At 40.8% G+C, this 22427-nt stretch overlaps 1 protein-coding gene across 7 annotated transcripts in view; it reads left to right on the forward strand.

Annotated features, from left to right (window-relative positions):
* Positions 1-22427, forward strand: part of DMXL1 (Dmx like 1) — a 146427-nt gene that overhangs the window by 78559 nt on the left and 45441 nt on the right. For 3 of the 7 annotated variants that reach the window (XM_043514928.1, XM_043514929.1, XM_043514930.1), the window contains exons 23-29: positions 656-908; positions 3124-4214; positions 4519-4710; positions 10951-11027; positions 11221-11342; positions 11660-11908; positions 12504-12506. In XM_043514928.1, the coding sequence (XP_043370863.1) occupies positions 656-908; positions 3124-4214; positions 4519-4710; positions 10951-11027; positions 11221-11342; positions 11660-11908; positions 12504-12506 (1987 nt within the window). Of the gene's footprint in view, positions 1-655; positions 909-3123; positions 4215-4518; positions 4711-10950; positions 11028-11220; positions 11343-11659; positions 11909-12350; positions 12465-12503; positions 12507-16744; positions 18772-20433; positions 20439-22427 lie in introns of those variants that run through there. The other 4 variants (XM_043514933.1, XM_038401733.2, XM_043514932.1 and 1 more) reach the window with 4 other exon arrangements.

Genomic DNA, 22427 nt, shown 5'->3' on the forward strand with positions numbered 1-22427 from the left:
GTCAAATAACTGTTGCTTTTAGGCTTTCAGTGATTTATCATAAGGAAACCCAGGAGGTTGGATCTGGGAGGGTCCTTGCGTGCTGCTGTAGTCTGGCTCCAGAGCATAGAGATCCCTTCACAAGGGAAAAAACCATCTGGCTGAATAGTTAGAAGGGAGGTTGGTGGAAAATGAGGGCATAAGGGTTTGTCTAGTATAGTTTATTGGACAGCATGGACAACTTGATGAAGTGTTGTGTGTACGTCTCACTGGGTAGCTGAACTCTCCTGTGAATCAAAGGTACAATGCATGTCAAAATTCTGCAAATGCTGTTTTGACAATATCGTGTCAAGCATAGTTTGTCCAGCCAGATGCATCATGCTGGAAGATAGTATGGAGTGAATGTATGGAGGGTAAATTATATGCAGGAACTCTAAAACCTCCATAAACCCATCCACTGGGTGATACCTTGCTTTCATCATGTATTTGCAATTGCTGTCGGATTGTTTGCAGAATTGAGCAAAATTGACACGTTCAGTGAAACCGTATTTCAGCAGGCTCGTTTCATGTTTTTGTCCTGTCATAAAATCAAGTATTCTTGGTGGTGGCCTTTTAACCTTAGGAGAAATGAATATTTAGTCTCTTTAAAAAATGTATTTGGTTTTTTTTTAATTAGGTCTGCCTTGAAAAATTGGGTGACATTCAGCTGGCTCTTGTAATATCAAGGCTTTATGAGTCAGAGTTTGAGGTATCTAGCATGTATAAATCCATACTGCAGAAGAGAATTTTGGGAAGTGCCTTTCCTGGTAAGGAGAGCTCATCAAACATGCATTGTGACGCTTTTCTACGAAGTATGGCTTTTTGGATTTTGGAAGATTATAGCAGGGCTCTTGATACTCTAATTAAGCAACCTGCTGGAAATGAAGAAGGTAAGAGTTTAAATATGTTAGCTATGAAATTAGTTGCTAGTATTTCTGCAGTTAAATTTAGTCTACAGTTTAAAGTCTGTTTTGACTTTAGTCGACTCCTGTAAAGCCAGAAAGACCACTCGATGCCTATTTTATTGTTTACCTTAATAAGTGGGACAGAAAAAAGGCCTTTGCAGTTTAAATGTTTGTAAAAATGTTTATGTATTGTTGACAACTATATACTGTAACCATAATGATGTGCATGAATGGGAAAGGAATGAATTTATTCACAATACCATTTAATATCGTGAACATGTCAGCTTGAATCAGTGTAACTGGAATTAGTCCTGTGACAAATCACTCTTAAATTTTAAAGACGCACCAAAGTCTTGTTCTTGAGCTATTTTTTGTAACAGCAGTTGTAAAATGAAAATATAATCTAACTTACTTGACCACATCTTTGTGACCCAGGAACCATTTTCCTGATTGCTGCAGAGTAGAGCTCCAGAGACATGATGATGATTCTTACATTGTGTGGATAGTCTTGTCTTCTCAGGAAGTGTCTACCACAAGGACACACAAATTGGAAAATTGTCTGGTGTGGTGGATTCATATGGACTCCTCTGAGTGCCCCATGTACACTGTGTTATAGCATTCATTGGTTTAAATCTGTTGAAACTAACTTCATACTTGTTAAATTTGTGGTCTTTTAAGTCGAGTGTGAACTAGCTCAAGGTTAGATTACAGCCCAAGTCACAAGGCTTTAGTCTAAGGAATTTCAAATGCACCAACATCCTAATGGTCACAGGACAATGTCTTGATCCTGATGATGTTGTTGAAAGCACCTTTTGAACTAATTGATAAAAACACTATTCTAATTTCATTTCACAAAGTATTTCAGGTTGTAATGGCTGATAAAACTGTATACTAAGTTTTACAAAGTGGTTTCTTAGTTCCTTCCTAAATTGCTGATGTAATTCCACCTTAATGAGGCAGTTATTCTATTGTTTGCCAATATCCTTCTTCTTAGGTCCTTCTCCGTAGTGTTAAAAGAGCATGTGTTTTCTACTTGGTCTGGATTTCAGAAGTTCTTTTGGCGTTTTTTGTTTGACTCTCAGTACATTCAGCTGTCTCTAGGAGGGCAGGTCTAAATGTCTAGTTGAATGTATTTCGTAATGTTGTAGTCTGACAGATCTGTGGTTGGGTCATGTCATGGCTTCTGCTATTCAAGACCGTGAGGCTTCACTTGCCAGCATCAACTATGTTCTAAGCTATGGGATGCCTTGCACATGTTATGTTTCCAATTTTCCAGTGGTATTGCATTCATATTTAGATCGGATGACTCATAACTCATAAACTAACAGAGTAAAATGGTCACTTGTCTCTGAAACTACTTTAGCATTGGACTAAACACAGAAGTGATATACCAATGCGAATTTAATTTCTTCTAGTATAATACTGCTATTAATAAGTGTGTATGTGTATAAATAAAAATTTTGTATAATTTATATATATTTGTACTTTTATATTTTATACATATGTTTATATATAGATATAAATATAAAAATGTAAACATTATCGATGTAATTGCTGCTTTGTTACTATAGTTGTCATAAAACTGTTTAACAACTTGTTTTAAGATGTGCTTTTGGGAGTTGTCTGTCTTGTGAGGGACAGGATGGATGAAAAACCACATCTACTCTTTTTTCATTTTAGATGTTAACATGATCTTTGGTAAGACATACTGGAAACTAAAGACTACAGTTTAAATTGTTTGTACTCTCAGTACAAAAATTACACACCTCCATCTGACAAGTGGGCAGTGGAGGATGCTGTATGCTTTTATAGACGGTACAAAAGTCTAGGATTCAGAATTCTAAATTACTGTAGCTGAACTGATCTCACTGCATGAAAAAATGATTAATATTCCCTCCAAACTGTAGGCCCAATTCTGCTCTCATTCAAACGAACACAGCTCTACCATTCACTTCAATAGCAGTCAGATCTGGCAATGAATATGTGTTGCTCTACTTTGTCTAAAACCAGTTATTGCTCTTTACTGCTGAAAATTGAAGTGATGGTGAAAAGGGAGAAACAGCAAACTTAAAATTACATAGCTGTCCTATATTAATTGGTCATATAGATTTCTAATTAGTTTATGAGCTGGCAGAAGGTAAAGATTAACATTCAATATGAATTATTCTTCTGTGTTGTGATTTTTCTCATTTCTTTACAGATGAAAATGGTGACTCCCCAAGTTGTGACCCTTCAGTGTTCAACTTCTATAATTATCTAAGGACACATCCTCTCCTGCTGAGACGTCATTTTGGCTCTTCTGAAACGTCAACACGCATTTGCCTAACTATAGAAAATGGACTGGCAGACCAAATAAATTTAAGTGAAAGAAGATTGTTTTTCACTACAGCACATGCACATTTAAAAGCTGGCTGTCCCATGTTGGCTCTAGAAGTGTTGTCAAAAATGCCCAAAGTGGTCAAGAAGTCAAAGCCTTTTTGTACAAATTCTAGTTTAATGGACACCAGTAAAGACTTCTCACCACCTTCACCAATAAGGTTAGAGACTAAGGAAAATAAAGGTTCCATTGTTGATTTGGCACAACCAGTACTAAATGGTTTGGGATCCTCTTCAGATTGTTCATCAGACAAACAGTCAAGCTCTGCTCTTTTTTTTGATTGGAGTCAACCAAGTCTAGTATTTCAAGATGAACCGTTGGAACTAAAGTGGGAAAGTGACAAAGATGAAGAAAGTGAAGATTCTTCTCTTGTAATGAAAGAGCTGAAACCTTTGCAGAAGATAAGTGAAAAGCTAGATGAAACTAGTTCTAACTACTCAGAGTTTTTCAGTGCAGTTGATGAAAATTATTTTTTAAATCCATCAGAAGATGTGATCTCAGCACAGTTAAAGTTTAGAGCATGCTTGAAGATTCTCACAGTAGAGCTTCGTACGCTGTCCACTGGTTATGAGGTAGATGGTGGGAAGCTGCGGTACCAGCTTTACCATTGGCTTGAAAGAGAAGCTGTAGCTCTTCAAAAAACCTGTGACTACAGTGCTGAAGTAGAGGAGGTACAACCTGGGATTAGCATGACTGTTGATGAAATTGCATTAAGTGAAAACACTGATGAATTATCTGACCAACCAAAAGCCATGCTGCAGAGAGAGAGCTTTCAGAAAAGGAGACAATGGCTTCTAAAATACCAGTCACTCCTGAGGATGTTTCTTAGTTACTGTATACTTCATGGATCTCATGGTGGAGGGTTGGCATCTGTGAGGATGGAACTGATTTTACTTTTACAAGAATCTCAGCAGGTATGTGCTTTCATCCTGTTTCACAGGGCATGTTAAATACTATTGTCAGATATTAATGGTCTAAAAACATGTGCAATGTTAAACTTTTTTCTCTTCCATGTTTTAAAATTAAAAATGAATAACTGTGCTCTTACCTGTTATCCCAGTAATTTTTAACATAAATTATGTAGGAATTCATGCAAATATAATTTACTCTTTTGAAATAATTTATCCTATCAATTGGATTTAAAGTTTTTAACTAGACAGTGTTAACCTAGTTCTTCTAAGAAATTAGAGCTGCTCAACTATAATTTTTTTTTTAAAGGAACAGTCAAAACAAACGCTTCCTAGTCCTCTGCCAGAACAGAACTCTATACCTCTCCTATTTGCCTGCACAGCCAGTGCCAAAACAGTGGTGGCCAGTCCATTACTGAATCTCAGCAACCTGACTCATGATATATTACATGCAGTAATAAACCTTGATTCACCACCTCACCCAGATATCCAGAATAATAAGGTAAGTATTTTATTATAATAAGGTAAGCTTGTACATTTTGCATATTTGTACAGTTTGCTTAAAGCTAACTAACAGATTCTTTGACAGCTTGGAAACATTTTATGTCTATAACTAAAATGAATGCAGTGCATAGATAAGTTGCTTATTCTCTGTACCTTTTGGATTAAAAATTACTAGATCACTGCAAGTAAAATATTTTATTTTATTGATAGTGGGCAGCTACTGTGACGTACTTAAATGGGAGCTAAGGTAGATCAGCACCTCTCAGGATTTGGCCCTCATGTGATGTCTGCAGAGGAGTACGAATTTTTGAAAGAGTTGTACAATATGCAAGTCTTCGAGTACTTGCTCATGTAGATTCCATTCTAGGTGTGTGCGAGCCAACGTGCAGAGTCTTCGGAGATTTTTGCCTTAGCGGAATCCATAGGGTCGGCTTCGGTGCCCCCTTGAGTACTGCACCTGCGCTCTGGTATATGGGCACCGTCGACTCTACGCCCTCTCAGTTTCTTCTTAACACCCGTGAAGGGTAGTCAGAGGACCTTGTCTTGCAATCGCAAGAGCTTTAGCAGTTCTTCAACAGCCCACTGTCTGTTGTCTTTGTACTTAGTTAGTTAGCCTTTAAGTTAAGTATTGGGTAGTTTGGTAGTTAGACTCCCCCCTGGGACTTCACCGTGGAGCAGGGCATGCCCCGTTCCCCCAGCTGCAAACCATGCTCATCATGCAACAGGCTGATGCCTATTAGTGTCCTCCATGACACGTCTCTGAAGTGCTTGGGGGAGTCCCATAGAAAGGAGAAGTGCAGAATCTGTAAGAACTTTTGCCTTTGAACCCAAAAGGAGCGGGATATTCGCCTGAGGGCCCTCCTCATGGAGGCTGCACTTCGTCCTGCATCAGAGCCATCCCGCTCGGATCCCACACTGAGCACCTCGACATCAGTGCAGAGCGCAAGGCTAGCACCAGGCTCCTCCTGGCACCAATCCCCCTCACCAGTGACGAAGAAACGGCAAAAGAAGAAAAGCCCCTCGGCACTGGAAGAGAAAGGGGCCTCAGGCAAAGGACCCATGTCAGGCCATGTGCCTGCCCCGGGGCTTCATGGGGATACCACTGAGGTCTGACTCCTCAGCCCGGCCAGCGATCTCTCTCCGACTCCCAGGAGCAGTAGGGGATCCCAGATTCTCCTAGGGCCCTCGTTGCCTGATGTAGCCTGGGCAGCTAAAGAACAAACAGTCTGGCCAGGTGCCAGATTCAGCTAAGTCCCTAACGGCTAAGGGCAAGCCGGTCATGGGACGGCCCCATAGGGCAGTGGAGTACCCTCAGTCCCTGGACCACAGGCGTAGACCCCCATCTTCGTGGCCTAGGACCTTCCTGGCACTGCCTTCCCATCTCTAGCTAGAAGACCCAGGTCCCCCATGTTACGCTCTCCCCTATGACACATGGGACACTGGAGTCAAGGCCCCGGTCCCGGTACTACTGGTACCGGCAAGCTTCCTGTCAAAGATAGCCACAGCACAAGTCACCCTCACCTAGACAGTCTCCCAGATGTTGGTCCCCACTGGGGCGGGATCGCTCCCAGTCATGGGACTGGTCTCCATCTCTCCAAATCCCCCCACCCCATACCACTTATTGGGCAGGCACCAATCCTCACCCTCATCTCGCTGGTCGCTGACCAGAGTCAGTTGGCAGACTCAGACCTCGAAGGCTCCGCCCTGGTCGCCAGGAGGGCAATGGTCGAACTCAGACCAGGAGTTCAGCCCCTCGCCAAAGAGGGATGATTTGCCACTGACCCACGAAGCTGGCATGATGCCTGCAGCAATGGCATAGCAGCAGGGATGATGGCCTGCTCAGTGTCCATACTGGAACCTGTGGGGCATTCCCGTAATGCCGGTCCCGTATTCCCACCAGTCCTCCCTGGTAGCCTTGGACAAACCATCCCTGGCACCACCAGCACTGGGGTTGGTACCAAATCTGACATGGGGGCAATGCATTGGACTCCAGCTCCTAAGAAGCCATCCCGGGAGAAGGAAGGAGAACCCGCCCCTCCTTCGTCATCTTCTTCAGATAAAGTGGTGGCAGGTCCCTCCCAAATAGGGAGCCCCTCCCCCGACAAATTCCTGGAGAACCAGGCCCTCCTTAAGAGGGTGGCTACCAACTTGAACTTACAAGTTGAGGAGGTTGTGGAGGAGTCTGATGACCTCTTCAACATTATATCCTCCTCCACCCCAGCCCGGGTCACGCTGCCTGTCCACCCAGGGGTCCTTAAGATTGCCAAATCACTGTGGCAAACCCCCTCTTTGATTCCGCCTACTTCTAAAAAGGCGTAAAAAGTACTACATCCCTGCAAAAGGGTTCAAATATTTGTACACACACCCACCAGTGGCATCACTGGTCGTGTCCACTGTTAATGAAAGGGAGAAGCATGGCCAATCAGTGGCACACTGAAAAACAAAGATGCCAAGAGACTGGACTTATTTGGCAGACAGATTTATTCGACAGCCTGAAATTTTGAGTGTCTGACTACCAGGCCTTGTTAGGCAGGTACAGTTTTAATTTGTGGGACTTCCTTAGCAAATTCAAGGAGGCCCTCCCGCAGGACTGGGCCCAGGAGTTTGCTGCTTTGGTGGATGAAGGCACAGCTGTGGCAAGGGGAGCCCTTCAGATGGCCTGGGATGCAACTGACTCAGTGGCCATGAGGCATAGCTCCTGGTTGCAGTCCTCCGGGTTATCCCAGGAGATGCAGGCCACTATCCAAGACCTCCCGTTTGTGTGGATGGGGCTTTTCTCTGAGCACACGGACTTGACGCTCCATGGCCTTAAAGATTCCCATGCCACCCTCTGCTCCTTGGGCCTCCATACTCCTTAGCAGGCCAGGAAGCCATTCTGCCTTCGGCTTCCTCCACCTCCGCAGTCTAGGTCCTGGGGAACTCCCCGGCTGGGCACCTACTGGAACAAGGATAGAGACAAGGGGTCTAAGTGTGACACGTGTCGTCTTCCCGTTCATCTGCTCAGCCTGGCCTTTCCAGAAACCAAGGAGGCCAGAAGCCATCATTTTGAGGGTGCACTTGAGGATGACATCCCAGTTATCTCACAGGATCTACCCTCACTCTTTCCTCAACTGCCTCTGCCCCTTCTGGTCAGCCTGGTCTTGGCTGACCTCGGACTGTTGGGTGCTCCAAGTAATATCCTCAAGTTACACCCTGCTGTGTTGTACACCTTCCCCCCCAGTGCTGTTAATTTACAGGGTCCTCATGAAGATCAAGCAGGACAGGGCAAAGGTGATCCTCATAGTGCCAGCTTGGCTGTGCCAGCACTGGTTCAGTATGCTGCTGGACCTCTCAGTGGCTGCTCCGTTACCGCTACCGCTCAGGCTGGATCTGCTGTCATAAAACCACCGTAGTCTTCTGCATCTGAACCTAGCAGCACTGCACCTGGTGGCTTGGCTGCTGCATGGTTAAATGCAGAGGAGCAGGAATGCTCGGCTGGTGTCCAGCAGGTCCCGTTGGGCAGCAGAAAGTCCTCCACTAGAGCGACATACCTGTCCAAATTGAAGTGGTTCACTTGTTGGATCTCTGATAAAGGCATTCAGCCCTAAAGGTCTCGCTGCAGTTAATCCTGGACTATCTTTTGCAACTCAAGCTCCCAAGGCCAGTTCATTTCATCTATCAAGGTCCACTTGGCTGCTATCTCTGCCTTCCATCCGCTCCTCCAGGGTAGATAGATTTTCACCCAGGACATGACTGCCAGGTTCCTCAAACACCTCTCCCCACATGTCAGGGAACCCATCCCTCTGTGGGACTTGAATCTTGTTCTGTCGCAACTCCTAGGGCCCCCCTTCTAGCCACTGGCTTCCTGTTCTCTGCTGTCCTTTTGTGGAAGGTCGCGTTCTTGGTTGCAATAACATCTGCCCACTGGGTCTCTGAGATTAGGACGCTTATCTCTATACAGTCTTTTACAAAGACGGTCCAGCTGTGGCTTCACCCGGCTTTCCTGCCGAAGGTGGTCTCACAGTTTCATACAGGCCAGGACATTTACTAATCTGTCTTTTTTCCAAAACTGCATAAGTCGGAGGAGGAGCATAGGTTGCATTCCCAAGATGTCAGGAGGGCGCAAGCCTTCTACATTGAAAGGACCAAGCCATTCCACAGGTCGACACAATTGTTCATCGTGTTGGCCTACAGGATGAAAAATCATCCATGTCTGCTCAAATAATTTTTTCTTGGATCACTGCCTGCATTCACTGCTGCTACGATCGGGCACAGGTGCCATCTCCGGCAATTTGTCACCAGCCACTCAACCAGGGCGCAAGCCTCTTTGGCAGCTTTCCTAGCCCACATGCCTATCCAGGACATTTGTAGGGTGGCCAACTGATCATCCAGCTGCACATTCATGTCCCATTACGCACTTGCCCAACAGGCCTGGGACGATGCTGGCTTCGGGAGAGCAGTACTGCAAGCCACTAGACTGTGAACTCCGAGTCCACCTCTATTGATACTGCTTGTAAGTCACCTAGAATGGAATCTACATGAGCAAGCACTAGAAGAAAAAACTGGTTTACCTACATTTCGTAACTGTTCTTCGAGATGTGTTGCTCATGTCCATTTCATTACCCGCCCTCCTACTCCTCCTGTCAGAGTTGCTGGCAAGAAGGAACTGAGAGGGCATAGGGTCTGCAGTGCCTATATACGAGCACATAGGTGCGGCACTCAAGGGGCGTCACAGTTGACCCTACAAATACCGCTAAGGCAAAAATCTCCAACTGTGCACATGGGTACGCACACCTAGAATGGACTGGAGATGAGCAACACATCTCGAAGAACAACAGTTAACTTTTTTTCTTGCATTTTTGTAGTGTTTTGAATGAATCAAGAGTTCCTGATACTTCAGTATAAAATCTTATTTTATATTAACTTTCTTCCTTGCTTCCCTGCTAAATAAAACTGATAATTTGACAATTAATAAAAATAAAAAAATAAAAAAGCTCTGTAATTACTGCTTAAAAATTATAAAACATCTATGACATGAAGCAGTGCATCTTTATGCAATGATAAAATATTTCCCAAAAAACATTTTCTTTTTCTTTGCAAGATTCTCTCCTTAGTTGCTTTTGAGTAAAAACTAAATTTAATACTTTCCAGGGTATTGGGCAGTGATTATCTAAGAAGCTTACGAGTGTTAGGCACCAACTCCCATTTACTTTCAATGGGAACTAGGCACATAAATCTTCTGGGCACCTTTGGAAAATCTCAGCCTCATATCTTAAAATTATTATCGTATGGGATAATGAACAAGATGTTTATATGAAGGATAGTATTTGTGTAACTTAATTAACTGATGCTATTATCAAACAATAAATTAAAACAAAATGCCTTTTTTTTTTCTTCCCCTATCCCTGTCAGTAATTTACTTTTGAGACAGAATATAAAATGTGTGTGTGCTAGGACAACAATGAGCCTGTTCAATGCAATTTATAATAAACTGTGTGTATGTGGCTTAGAACTGCAGCAAAGATCAGTCCAAAAAAACTACATGTCACTGCAGTTCTTTATTCAAGAGCTCCAATCTGAGGCAACTGTCAAGAGGCAGCATACTAACAAGCTTGATTGTAATTCTTTCTAGTTGTTTGTGCAATATGCTTAATTGTAATATGCTTTCCAATCTGGTTCGTTCTTAAAACTTATGTGTTTATATGCATGATTTTAGTGGAATCTACGTTATGAAGTTCCATAAATACTAGAAACTCAAACTACTCTTGGCTAATAGGCATTTGGCAATGCAATGTTCTTGCTTTTTTTATTTAGAAATCAATTCTACAAACACCTCAGTGTATGTATAACTTGCTCATCTGTGTAGCCCCGTTTCCTTCAAAACTTGTGTTTTCAGGATTGGACTTTCTCTCTACTTCACTGTAGGTCCCTCCAGTCAGTATTGTGAATTAGCAAAATTCAGCTGTAATTGAATAGCTAAATTTGCTTTCTGATCTGTTAGAAATATATCACTTGTTTCTGTTTAAATGCATTATATTAAAATTTGCTGCCAGATATAAATCAAGTATTGGTCACTTTCTTGTTTGGCAGAGAAGGTGACATAAACACAGTATCAGAGACTTCCATTCAGGACTAGGCATACAATTTTTGTCGCAATCACGGTGGTTTTGGCCTCTTGAAGTATTTTAATGAATGAGAGTAACCTATACAAATGTTCAATTTGTAGTGTAATCTGTACTGTAAATACTGTGTCTTCCAGATACATGTAATGCATACCTTAGCAGCATCACTCTCTGCCTGCATCTACCAGTGCCTTTGTGGTGGCCACAGCTACAGGTAAAGAACTATAAAAAGCAGACTTTGGAGCACAGCCAGGACATTAGCTCACTATGCTAACAGTTTGATATATAAACAGTGCACCTAAAAACTGTCTGTGTAGCTCTGTCATATTGTGAGTACGGTGTATTAGCCAATTGTAAACAGAATTGCAGTGTTTATATAAACATAGCTTGCTGTTTCTTTTCCACAGTTCATTACAAGCAAACCAGTTTACTGGAACAGTATACCAGACACTGCTGCTTACCCAGCGACATCTAAGAACAAGCTTAGATGAAACTGTAACTCCCAATACATCTCCAGCTCAATGGCCAGGTATCTAGTAATTGTAATTTTGAGTGCTTGACTTGAAAGTTGTAAAGTTCTTTTTACGTAGCTTTTTGCTTATGTTTGAGTAGATCATTGGACTGCTGACTAATGACATGTTTAATACACTAACCTGTAAAACGGTGTAAAATGCAAAAGCTAAGTACATTTTATTTCCTTCTGGAGTCTTTTAATATAACTTTAATTATTCTTTAATGTCTACATTTTGTCCTCCAATAAGTAAACGGATTCATACATTTGATTATATCATGCATCTTTGATTATAAACTAGATAGCATTTACCTCCTATTATTTTTATATTTTAGGAATAACAGCTCTGATACGTCTTTTGAATTCTGCTGGCGAGGAAGCCCAGCCAGGACTCACAGTTTTACTTTGTGAGATTCTAACAGCAGTCTACCTTAGTCTCTTCATTCATGGTCTAGCAACGCATTCCAGCAGTGAATTGTATAGAATTATGGCCCATCCCTTTAATGACAAAATGTGGTCTGCTGTCTTTGGTGGAGGAGCTCATATTCCTAGCAGAGGACAGATGCAACAGACAACAAAAACTGGTTAGCTTGCACTTTTTTTTATTTACCTGTCCTTTAGGGTTTTTTAAATATTTCTGAAAAAAAGTTGTTAATTACCACACAAAATAGTTTTGTGTTGAGTAGAAATTTATTATGTACCTTACTTTAGTTCATATTCAAAGCAATGTTTAAAAAGACAATACAGTAAATTGCTCTAACGCTTAGTGGAGCTGTTGTTCTATAGAATAGAATACGAGAGGGGAGTGAATGATGATAGACATGCACTTCTGTGAATTTTTAATCCTATAAAAACAGATTTAGGGTTAATCTTTTATATTGCTTCTTTTTCAGTTATGCCAGAGTGTAGAAAATAGAATATTAAAAATGGTTCTTGCAGAGCTCCGCTTTTGATTCTCTCCTGACACAGTAGCCTTATCTATGTTCCTTTACTGCAAGTACAGTGTATGTTTTCTCTCTTTGGCAGGTAGGCACTTCTCTATGCCTAGCCCACACCAGGTAGTAGTGTTCTCTATGGAATGCGTGGGGTTTTCCAAATCCCTTGCTGCCATCAGTACTCATAGTCCTACCAAACATTCAGGCAAGATATTAGCTTTAGTATTTAGGTCTGTAAAACCAGTTTGTATATATAGAAATAAAACCAGTGAAGAAAAATTTCTGATCGCAAGCCATGAGTCTGAATTTAAAAATTGATCAGCATTTTTTTTTTTGTTTCATCTGCAATTGGATTACACGTCAAAAAAATTGACATATTTGGAGCATTTTTGCTATGCTTTAATTTAAACCAATTTTAAATATAAAAATAACATTGCTCAAACCATGGTTTGGCATCATCAGAAGTGTTTCAAATCCTAGTTTATGGAGGCTGCTTGTTTGCATCAAATGGATATATGGGCAATGATGACTGTGGATTTCTAAGTGTTCATCCAAGACACCAAAAGTGATATTTTCTCACTTTTTGTATACTTAAAATATTTTTAGTAACTAGAGAGAATCCTTTAGAATAGCAAACAAATAATGAATATTGTAAATACATGAATTCTAAATTGTCCTGAAATCGATAGATTTCTTTTTTTAAAATACATTTTTCTTTAGCGCAAATTATTAGTTTATCGATACAGAGTTTAGGATAATTTTAAACATGATATTCATGTAAATGCCTTGATAGAGAGAGCTTTATATAAATGTAAATATACATATTTTAGTGAGTTATTACTGCAAAATTAATATCCACTTTTGTGTAGTTCTAGCTGTCACAGACCTTGGAACCAGTGGAAATCTAGAAATTTAAGTCTTTGATTAAATCTAATTTGCATTTGTATGCATTTCATAAGACATACATTTATTAGAATAGTTAGGCTCAGAAGTTTTGGGATCAGGATTTGGCGTTCTAATCCTGGATCTGACCATTGTTTCTCTGCAGCACTGTCTAAGACATTGGGCTTGTTTGACAGTTTCAGCTTTTCTAAAATGGGGACATACAACTTGACATACATAGCTTGTTAGGAGGCTTTACTCGGAAGTTTACAAAAAGAATCTAATTATTAGGGTATTTATAAATATATATATTTTAAGTTACTACAACTGTTATGTTTTTTTGTTCATTCCTTTAAAGTTGACTTAAAGGAAATGAAAATTGGCTTATTCTTCTAATTTTGTTTTTCTTTGACATATGAAGATGTTCGGAAAGGTGATAAAGTTAGGGGTTTTTACTGCTTGGTTTTTACCTTAGAAGTTCAGAGCTTTTTTTTTTTTTTACTCTGGAAGGCTCTTTTCTAGTGATTTGGAAAACTAGTACAGTTATGATATTACAGAAGTCATGAGGCAAAAACAAAAAATCTGGACATTTTTCTGAAAAAAATCATACATAGTGATACCAAAAAAATGGCACAAGTCCAATTTTTAAAAATCCTTTGCAGATGACTGAAATACTACATGCTTAAATAACAATAATAATAATAATGTGTAGGGGAAGAAGAAAACAAAGAAATCAAGCACAAAGTCCTGCTAAAGTTGGGGGAGCCAAAAGGGGAGGTATAGGGGGAAGCATCGTCTGAGTTGGGAATACTAGCTATCTCCATCATCTGATCTTTCCAGCATCCAGTGACACATTAGTCATCCCACTTTATCCGGTCACCACTGACTCCCATTCAGCTTTCCTTCTGGACTGTTTGGTAACTTTCAAATATATTGCCCAATAATCATGCCTATCTTTTTTTCCTCCTCATTTCTCTTTTACATTTTATGTTAAGCTTTCACTCACAGATTGAAATTAATGTTTCTAGTATTAAAAAAAAAAACTTTTCGGGTATGCATATAAATATTTCATAATGGCATACTAGTTCAAAAATGAAATACCTGATAAACACCTGGGTTACTTTTCTGGAAGTGTGTTTTTTCAGGATCCTGTCAACATTTTCGTTTCCACAAATTAAGGATGTCAGAAGATACTTTCTTATCTCATGGGGAGAGTTGTGGTAATGGGAGAACTTGTTCTTTAAGGTTAGATTGTATCCACATGAGCATCGCTCAGCATCAAACTAAGCTTCATCTTGGTTCCTCTGTGTCGTCCAGAGTTCATAAAGAAATCAGACGTCCAAAAAGACTTCTGTTCCTCTGAGAAATGTGGAGTATGCATTTTTCTTTGATATTTGTTCAGATGTTTGTCTGACTTTGGGCATTTGTGTGAGTGTGGATACTGAGCTCCCCATAAGTTGAGTTCAGTATCTTCCATGCCCAAAACATGTATCTTTATGGAACATACTTAAGCTGATGTAGAGAAAGTTTTTTAAGTGTTGCTTAAAATCTCAGAGCTAGTGACAGAAATAAATGTGTAGTTTTAATGTCAGTTACATTTTAAAACAAATTTTAAAGTTTCTTTTGTTCATTTGCCAAGACTAACAGTTCAAAATTCAGATTCCCTTGGAATAGTTTACACCCCAAGCACATAAAGCAGCATCCTCGCACTGCTTTAGGTGTTTTGAATATCACTTCTTGCAAGGAAATAGACTCCTTAATTCTATTAAGTAAAGATGCAACATATTTTTCAAATATTATTTTTGAGATACACTTAATTTAAGCTTACATATTTTGGCAGCCTTGTAAAATGTTTCTCTCCCCTGGGAATTGTTACTTTATGTATATAAAGTATTAGTCTTTCTGTTATCCATCATGATAAAACGGTAGGTGAAAAGATACGATACATTTCCAGGACCATTTGGAGAGTTTCAGTCTAGTTTCCTGAATAATTTCTGATTCAATTTTCTGATTGAATTCTGTGCAACTTACATAGAGAAGTAAGAATTTCTCCATAATAAGAGTTCTGTAGAACAATTTTGATACTCGCTTTTGTTTTATAACTGTTAGAAATCCATACTTCATTTCATGTGCTCAGTTGCTTTTGAGTATTACTGTAAATGAAAAACAAGAATTTTCTCAAATCAAGTCTTTCGTAGGAATGATTTTTAACATTCATTCAAATAGTCATTTTGGACTTCAGATTACAAGTAAAATGTTCTTTAAATTGCTTGTCTCCACAAACTAAGGAATGGTAATGAAAATGTTGCTGTTTGCGGTAAGCATGATACAATTTGGATTGAACACTGAGTGCTAGTGAAAACCTGAGTAGCTTGAAAATGCTTGGTTGATAATTTTCTTTATTGAGCATTTTTAAAAACTTTTAAAGACAGATCTGTGATCCCAGATACCTGTCCATCTTGTCTTGTAGATTAAATGGAGCCACTTCACTATTATTCATCAGGGTTTACTTTTTCCATCAGTTCTCAAATGTTATGTGACATACTAGAAAATGAACAAACACTTCAAAACCAGAAAATATTTTTAACATTAAAACGATTCCATTAGCTTATCACTGAACCACAAAACTTGAATTCATCATTGTTCTCAGAAAACTTTTTCAAGAAACTTTGGAAAGTTAAGGTCGTTGGAAAGGAATGTGAGTACCTCCTTTGCTACCCATCTATGAGGAAAATGAAAAACGTCATTGTCCTTTGTTGTGGCTGTCTTTTCCTCCACAACCACAAGACTTCAGAGAACCAGGTTCTTCATCAAGCTGATGCAACCCTGTGAGGAATCCACACTGTAATGCCAGATTTGCCATCCCTTCAGATCTAATGCATGTCTGAAGCAAGTACGCATGCGCACCAGGAATACCAAAACCATGGTCATGAAACACTATCTGAATTTCTGATAAATTATTTTAATTGAACCTTGTGGTTCGCCCCCCCCCCCCCCACCGCACCCCTTTCCGTGTTGTAGCTTGCAAGGCAAGTCTAGGGTGTTTAAGATCCTAATATTTAGAGCTCCCAGACCACTTCAGATACTGGAATTTTTTAACAACTTTCATTTTGTTGAGACCAACCATATTGGTGGAGTTGGGTGGGAGGAAAGTGGAAGAATGGAGAGAGAAGAATAGGGACTAAATAGGAAGGAGTGCCTGCCAATAACTGAAGTCAGTTACCAGAACTTGGAGAGTAGTGCATGAATGACCTGTAGTACCACAAGGCTGGGCTTGAGATAGACTGCTCAAGGATTGACCATTAGAGCAAACCCATGTTGATTGTCTGCATGGTGTTAGTAAAACTGATATGCTTAATAAGATGAACACGGAGTATGGTTCCCAGTTTCCTTCTTGAGGTGAACTTGAGATTTAATAAGGTTCAGTCCATTCATTTTTCCTCTTCTAAGTCCCTCAAGCACTTCTTGGACATTATGTGCTATGGGCACAGAAACCAGGAGTTTTCGCAGTCTGACTTCCTCTTTCTGCTTTTGGGTGGGGAAAAACATCTTCTGTCATACTCAGGTGGCTACGTACTACCTTCATGTAAATATACTTGGCAGAAGGACTGCATGTGGTGGGGGCAAGAGGGTGCCTTCTGAAAGTCGTACCTTTTTCTGTCCTTCTCCATGTCTTGGATGAGTTGTCATATCATTTTGCTATCCAGAAGACAACACATTCCAGACAATGTCATCTAAATTCCCATGTAAATTATTCCCACTCTTGTTTGTGCTGCATGTTGCCAGGCATAGCCCAGATTCCCGATGGGGGTGGGGTGGAGAGGGACTCTGTGGGAGCTGCTGAGGAAAGGAGAATTTTGGTTTTAATTTGTAAATTCACTTTTTGCAAAAGAGAACCAGTCTAAGGGTCCCAATCAGGTAATGCTGTTCAATTTTATAGTCTTCTTGATTGTTTTGAGGGAATGGAGTCTCTGGCTAAAAAGGAGACTCTAGCAAGAAAGGGAAGTACTACAGGGAGTTGCTTAGTGGAAGATAAGGAATGGGACTTCTTGAATCAGAAAAAGGACGAACAGAGGTCCAAATTTCAGCTGTCTGAGTGGTAAATTTAAAAGGTAAGAGCAAAATCCTTTGTTTTTCCAGAAATAGTAGTAGCTATTTTCGAAGGTTGGTGTTCAGCCAGACAAAAGTATTTTGAGGTACCATTGATTTTACACTGGGCAGCATGTTGCCAAACTGGAAACCATCCCTGTACCAATGCATGGTACTCCGTTGTCGTCACATTTTACTGTAACATCTATACTGTCATCTAAAGTAGGACATCTGGATTCACAGACTGTTTGTTTTTTTAAATCTGCTTCCTATTTTAAATTTGCCTGCTTTTAAAAAAAATTGTAATTTTTTTTTACTCCTAAAAAGTTCCATTTGCTAATTTATATCAGTGTTGTAAATTTTAATTTATTGGGAATGAAGATGCATTTTCTCAGATTCTGAGTATATTAAGATTAAGTTCAAAATCACAATCTCAAATTTCTTTTAAATTGATATACTTTGTCTTGTAGCTAACTATACACATTTAAATTTGACTTTACTATTAAACGTAGCTAATGATTTAAGATCCTAAATGATATGTAATCAAGAGAGAGAAGGTGGATGAGGTAATATCTTTTATTGGACCAACTTCTGTCTGGGCGAGAGACAGACATTCATAGCCTAAGACATATGGATTATCAAATATTGTTTGAGAATGTGCAAAAATAGGTCACACGTGGTGTATGTGTCAAGCCACCTATATTAGTTAAAAATGATTCTAAATTCAACTCTCTAAAGTATCAGACGAGTTACCAAGGGCTAGCTGGCAAAATGCTAGAAAATGATAGAGGAAAATACCACCACAGGTTATCAGAAATAGCAACTGATAATATAGCAATTGATTTTTGAAATACACTTTTTAAAAAAAAAACTTACAAATTTATGTTTATTTCTGTATCTCAGAACAGTTTTCTTTTTCTGCTTCATTTAAACATTGGAGTAAGTTTCATTTTTTGTGCCGAAGCTAAAATTACATATTTAATGATGCACGTGCATGCTATTTGAGTTGGCTGATAATCTTTAAACAACAAAATATGAAACATTGTATTACAGCATATATATTTGCATCATTAATTCAGGTAAGTGAATTCTAAATAGTATCCGTAAGGGGAAATGTGTTTCTACTTTGCTACAAGAGAACAGTGTGGCTATGTGGTGACAGAATATGCACAGTTCAAAAGTAGCTATCTTAGGTTCAACATGAAGTCTAGTCTTCTGCTTGTAGCAGATGCTGAGTTAAGCATACATTACAGTTTCGTTTGTAAAGCATGTCACAATAGAAACAATCCATTCCTGTTTTCACATGATCATTGGAAGGTGAATTTCCTTTTCTGGAAGTGGGAGTGAAATCTCTTCAGCCACTTTGAATTTTGTAAGAGTTCAAAATTGTTCCCATTAAAAAAAAAACAAAAACAAAACAAAAAAACCACCCCTAAACCACTGTTAAGAGAGGACTGTAGCAAAAAAATAGCTTAAGCTTGAAACTTGGAACAGACAGTACTCCTTTGAGAGCTTAGTGTCTTTTGATTGGCTTCAAAAAATCTAGTTTTGATTAACCAAAGTTATGAACATTTGAAAATGTAGAATAAAATTAAATGAAAATGCATAGTAGAAAATTCCCTTGTCGTTAAATGAGCTCTGCTCGTAATTATAAACATTTTTCTTCAAGTGATTGCATATGTCCTTTGTACTAGGTGTATGTATGTCTCATGCACTGGTGCCAGAGTTTTCTCTCGTGGTTCCCATACAGGCGGCCATACATGTCCCTTGTGCCTCGAGCCAGGTGTACAAAGGATGGAGGGCTCTCCCCATTCTTCAGTTCCTTCTTACCGTTGGTGGCCAGAACTTGCTGTTTGCTCATTCCATTGTGAACTTGCCATTTATAGTTGTTAGATTGTGATACTCATTTTGGGTCCTTTAGGCCTCCTTTCTTTCTTGTTGTCTTTTCTCCTATATAGTTTAATCTGATTGTTAGTGGACGCTGGGCTTTGCCCCGGTACTGAGAGCGCCTATGCCATGGCCCCTGGCTTCAAGTCCTGCTCCAGGTGTCAAAAGTTCATGTCCATGAACATCCCTCACTCTTTCTATTTTAAATGCTTGTGATAAGGTCACATAAGAGACGAGTGTACAACTTGCCAGAGCTTCAAAACTAGAACTAGAAAGCAGAGAGAAAAACACCTCCGGTTCATCCTCATAGAGGCCGCTCCTCACCTGGCGTTGCTGCTGCCTCAGTTGACTGTAGGGAGTGCTCCCTTGGCCTTAACTGGGGAAAGAGACAAGAGGTGATAACCTTGCCAGGACATTCCTCAAAGAGGCACAAGTGCTTAGAGCGCTCTCTGCCTCCAAAGCCAAAGAGGGAGATGACTTCCATTTTGTCATAGTCCTGCGTGTGTAACTCCTCAACTGCAGAGGCTAGCCACTCTGGTACTGAAGACAGAGTGCACCCTTAGGCCTGCCACTCCACAGTGCTCCATCCTAGTGACTCAGTCAGGCCAGAACCTTTGACTCGGGTTCCTATGAGGACAATTGAGACAATTGAGGCCAACTACTTTTTTGGTGCTGATGCTGGAGCTGTCCACTTAAGCGGAGCAAAAGCCTATTTCAATAGTGACCTCTCTGGAGGCATATGTAGCTGCAAAAGAGCTGTTAAGCCTCTCAGGATCACCCTCACCAATTATTCAGACTGACAGTACCCGTACAAACCTGTTGCATGTGGTGTCTGCACTGGTTTCCATGTTGGGAGCTGGCTTGGCACCTGCGATTTCAGGTCTGATAACACTCCCAGCAATCTTGATCTTGGCTCAGACACCAATGGTAACAGTTCTCTCTCAGTGCACAGTAACAATAGCTCAGAAGCCACTGATATTGCAGTCCCATACCACAGGCCTGTCATAGATCACATTCTCGATCTCCTGCAACATCTCCTGGTACTGCTTCCCCCTGGCCTTCAGTGTATTTATACTCTTCCTCAGAATCTAAAGTGGGTTCCCACTTCAGAAATTCATTGCATTCCGAGGCATTGTTCCCACTGTCATAGAAGTCATCTTGATAAGTGGATCAAAGGATTTGAGTGCCTAGTCTAGGCACAGTTGGTCTCCGATTACATACCAGCCCCATCATTGACCCTACTGGCTACCATGGGGGGATGCTTTCAGTGTCTAGGTCCTCATCTCCACTGCACTACAGAAATTGGTCCTTGATAGGGGAAGTACCAAAGAGTTGTTACCGGGCAGCCACTACATTATGTAAACATATTGCTGAGGGGGAAAGTTCCTTCACGCAGTACAGACAGGCCACTCAGTGTTCCTACAGAGCTCCTGGAGTACTGAGGATTGGACCACCCATTGCCTGCTTTGGAAAGACCTTCTACAGTGGCAGTTCACGACCAGCTTCAAGAAGGTTCAAACCTGCTTTCTCTGAACACCTCATCCTCATCACTGGATGAGACCCTGGCGCCAGTAGCATCTTCTCCAGTTCCTGATGATTTTTAGTCCTATCAGGAGCTTCTGAAAAGGAGGACACTGTCTCTGGGAACTCAGATAGAGCTTGAGGAGGAGAAGTCCCACAAACTCAGACATTTTACACTCTGCTACAACAGGGAAAGTTGCTCTTCCAATAATGAGGCAGTCATGCAACCTAGTAAAGCTTTATGACAAATCCCATCATCTCCTTGTACTGGTGGCAAAATGCATGGAATACAAGTACCAAGTTCCATCACAAGGCTATGAATGGTTTTTATCAACACTGCACACCAAGCTTCCTGGCAGCGGTGACAATGAACTACACTGCAAAGGTAGAGCAAAAGTGACACCAAGAAAAGGACACAAATTTGGATTTCTTTTAGAAAAAATGTTTAGTCAGCTGTGGACTTAAAGCTTCTATGGAGAATTATCAGGTTCTCTTGGCCCATTGTTTGTTCCAATTGGAATGCCATATCAAAATCCTCGACAAGTTACCAGATGTTTCCAAGGGTGATTTACAGTCTCTCTTAGTGGAAGGTTGTCTGGTAGCACTAGCCCCTTTGCAGGCCTGCCTGGATGTGATGAACTCAACTGCTGAAGTTTGGGCAATGGCAGTAACTATGTGGTGTTTGTCAAGGCTCCAGTCCCCAGGAATTCCTGGTCGGGTACAACAGACCATTGAAGACCTCGCCTTCGAAGGCTGTACCTTGCTCTCCTGGAATAAAAGCACTAATGCATTAAGACTCTAGGGCAGTGTTGAAATTCCTAGGTCTGTATATGCTAGCCCCCAGGATAATCAAGTTTCAACTTCGGTTTCTACCAAGGCAGTAGGGCTACATCCCTAGAGAGACTGATGGGTACAGGCAAAAGCATAAACAGCAAAGGAGAAGGCCCCAGCCATCCACCTGGAGTGCTTCTGCTAAGAAGCCACACACCTCAAAGCAGCCTTTTGGACTCCTCTGGTCAGCATACCAGATCTTAGTGAAAATCTTCCCCTTTTTGGAAACAGGTTGTCTTATTCACAGGGGTATCAGGATGTATCCTATAGTTCCTGTCTTCCCTCCCTATCCCTTATCAGGGAACCATCTCACAAGTCTGTAATAGGGTGGGAAGTGCAGAATCTACATTTCTTGAGAGCCGTAGAAGTGCTTTCTCAGTACGGGGACAGGATTCTACTCCCGCTGCCTCCTAATACCCAGAGCAATACCATGGCTCTTCAGAATTTAAACAAGCTATAATACTATATGGTTTCCTTTTCTATTATCTCTTTGCTAGATCCAGAAGATTGGTATAGTACCCTCAATTCCATGGTTGCATATTTCCATGTGGCAATCCACCATGACCAGAGGAAATTTCAAAGGTTCATGGGAGTAGGAGACCACTTTCAGTTCATATCCTTCAGCCCGTCTTCCACACCAAGGGTTTTTACCAGATGGCATGGCAGTGGTAGCAGCCTACCTCCATCACAGATGTCTGTACCTGGATTATTGGCTGGTCTGGGATTGCTCCCGTCAACAGGTAGATAGAAGTATCCATCAAACACTCTGTTTTCATGCTCTAAGCCCTGGAAGTGAACAAAGAGAAATCTATCCCCTCACCCCTGCAGAGAATAAAATCTATCGGGGCAGTCCTGGATTCTATCCTAGCGAAGTCTCTTCTGCCAATACCAAGTATTGTAGCTTTACGAGACCCTTGTGTGTCATCTAAGGGCTTGACCTCAGCGAAGAATTGCCTCA

Source organism: Dermochelys coriacea, chromosome 5 (assembly GCF_009764565.3).
Source record: "Dermochelys coriacea isolate rDerCor1 chromosome 5, rDerCor1.pri.v4, whole genome shotgun sequence".
Taxonomy (NCBI): domain Eukaryota; kingdom Metazoa; phylum Chordata; order Testudines; family Dermochelyidae; genus Dermochelys; species Dermochelys coriacea.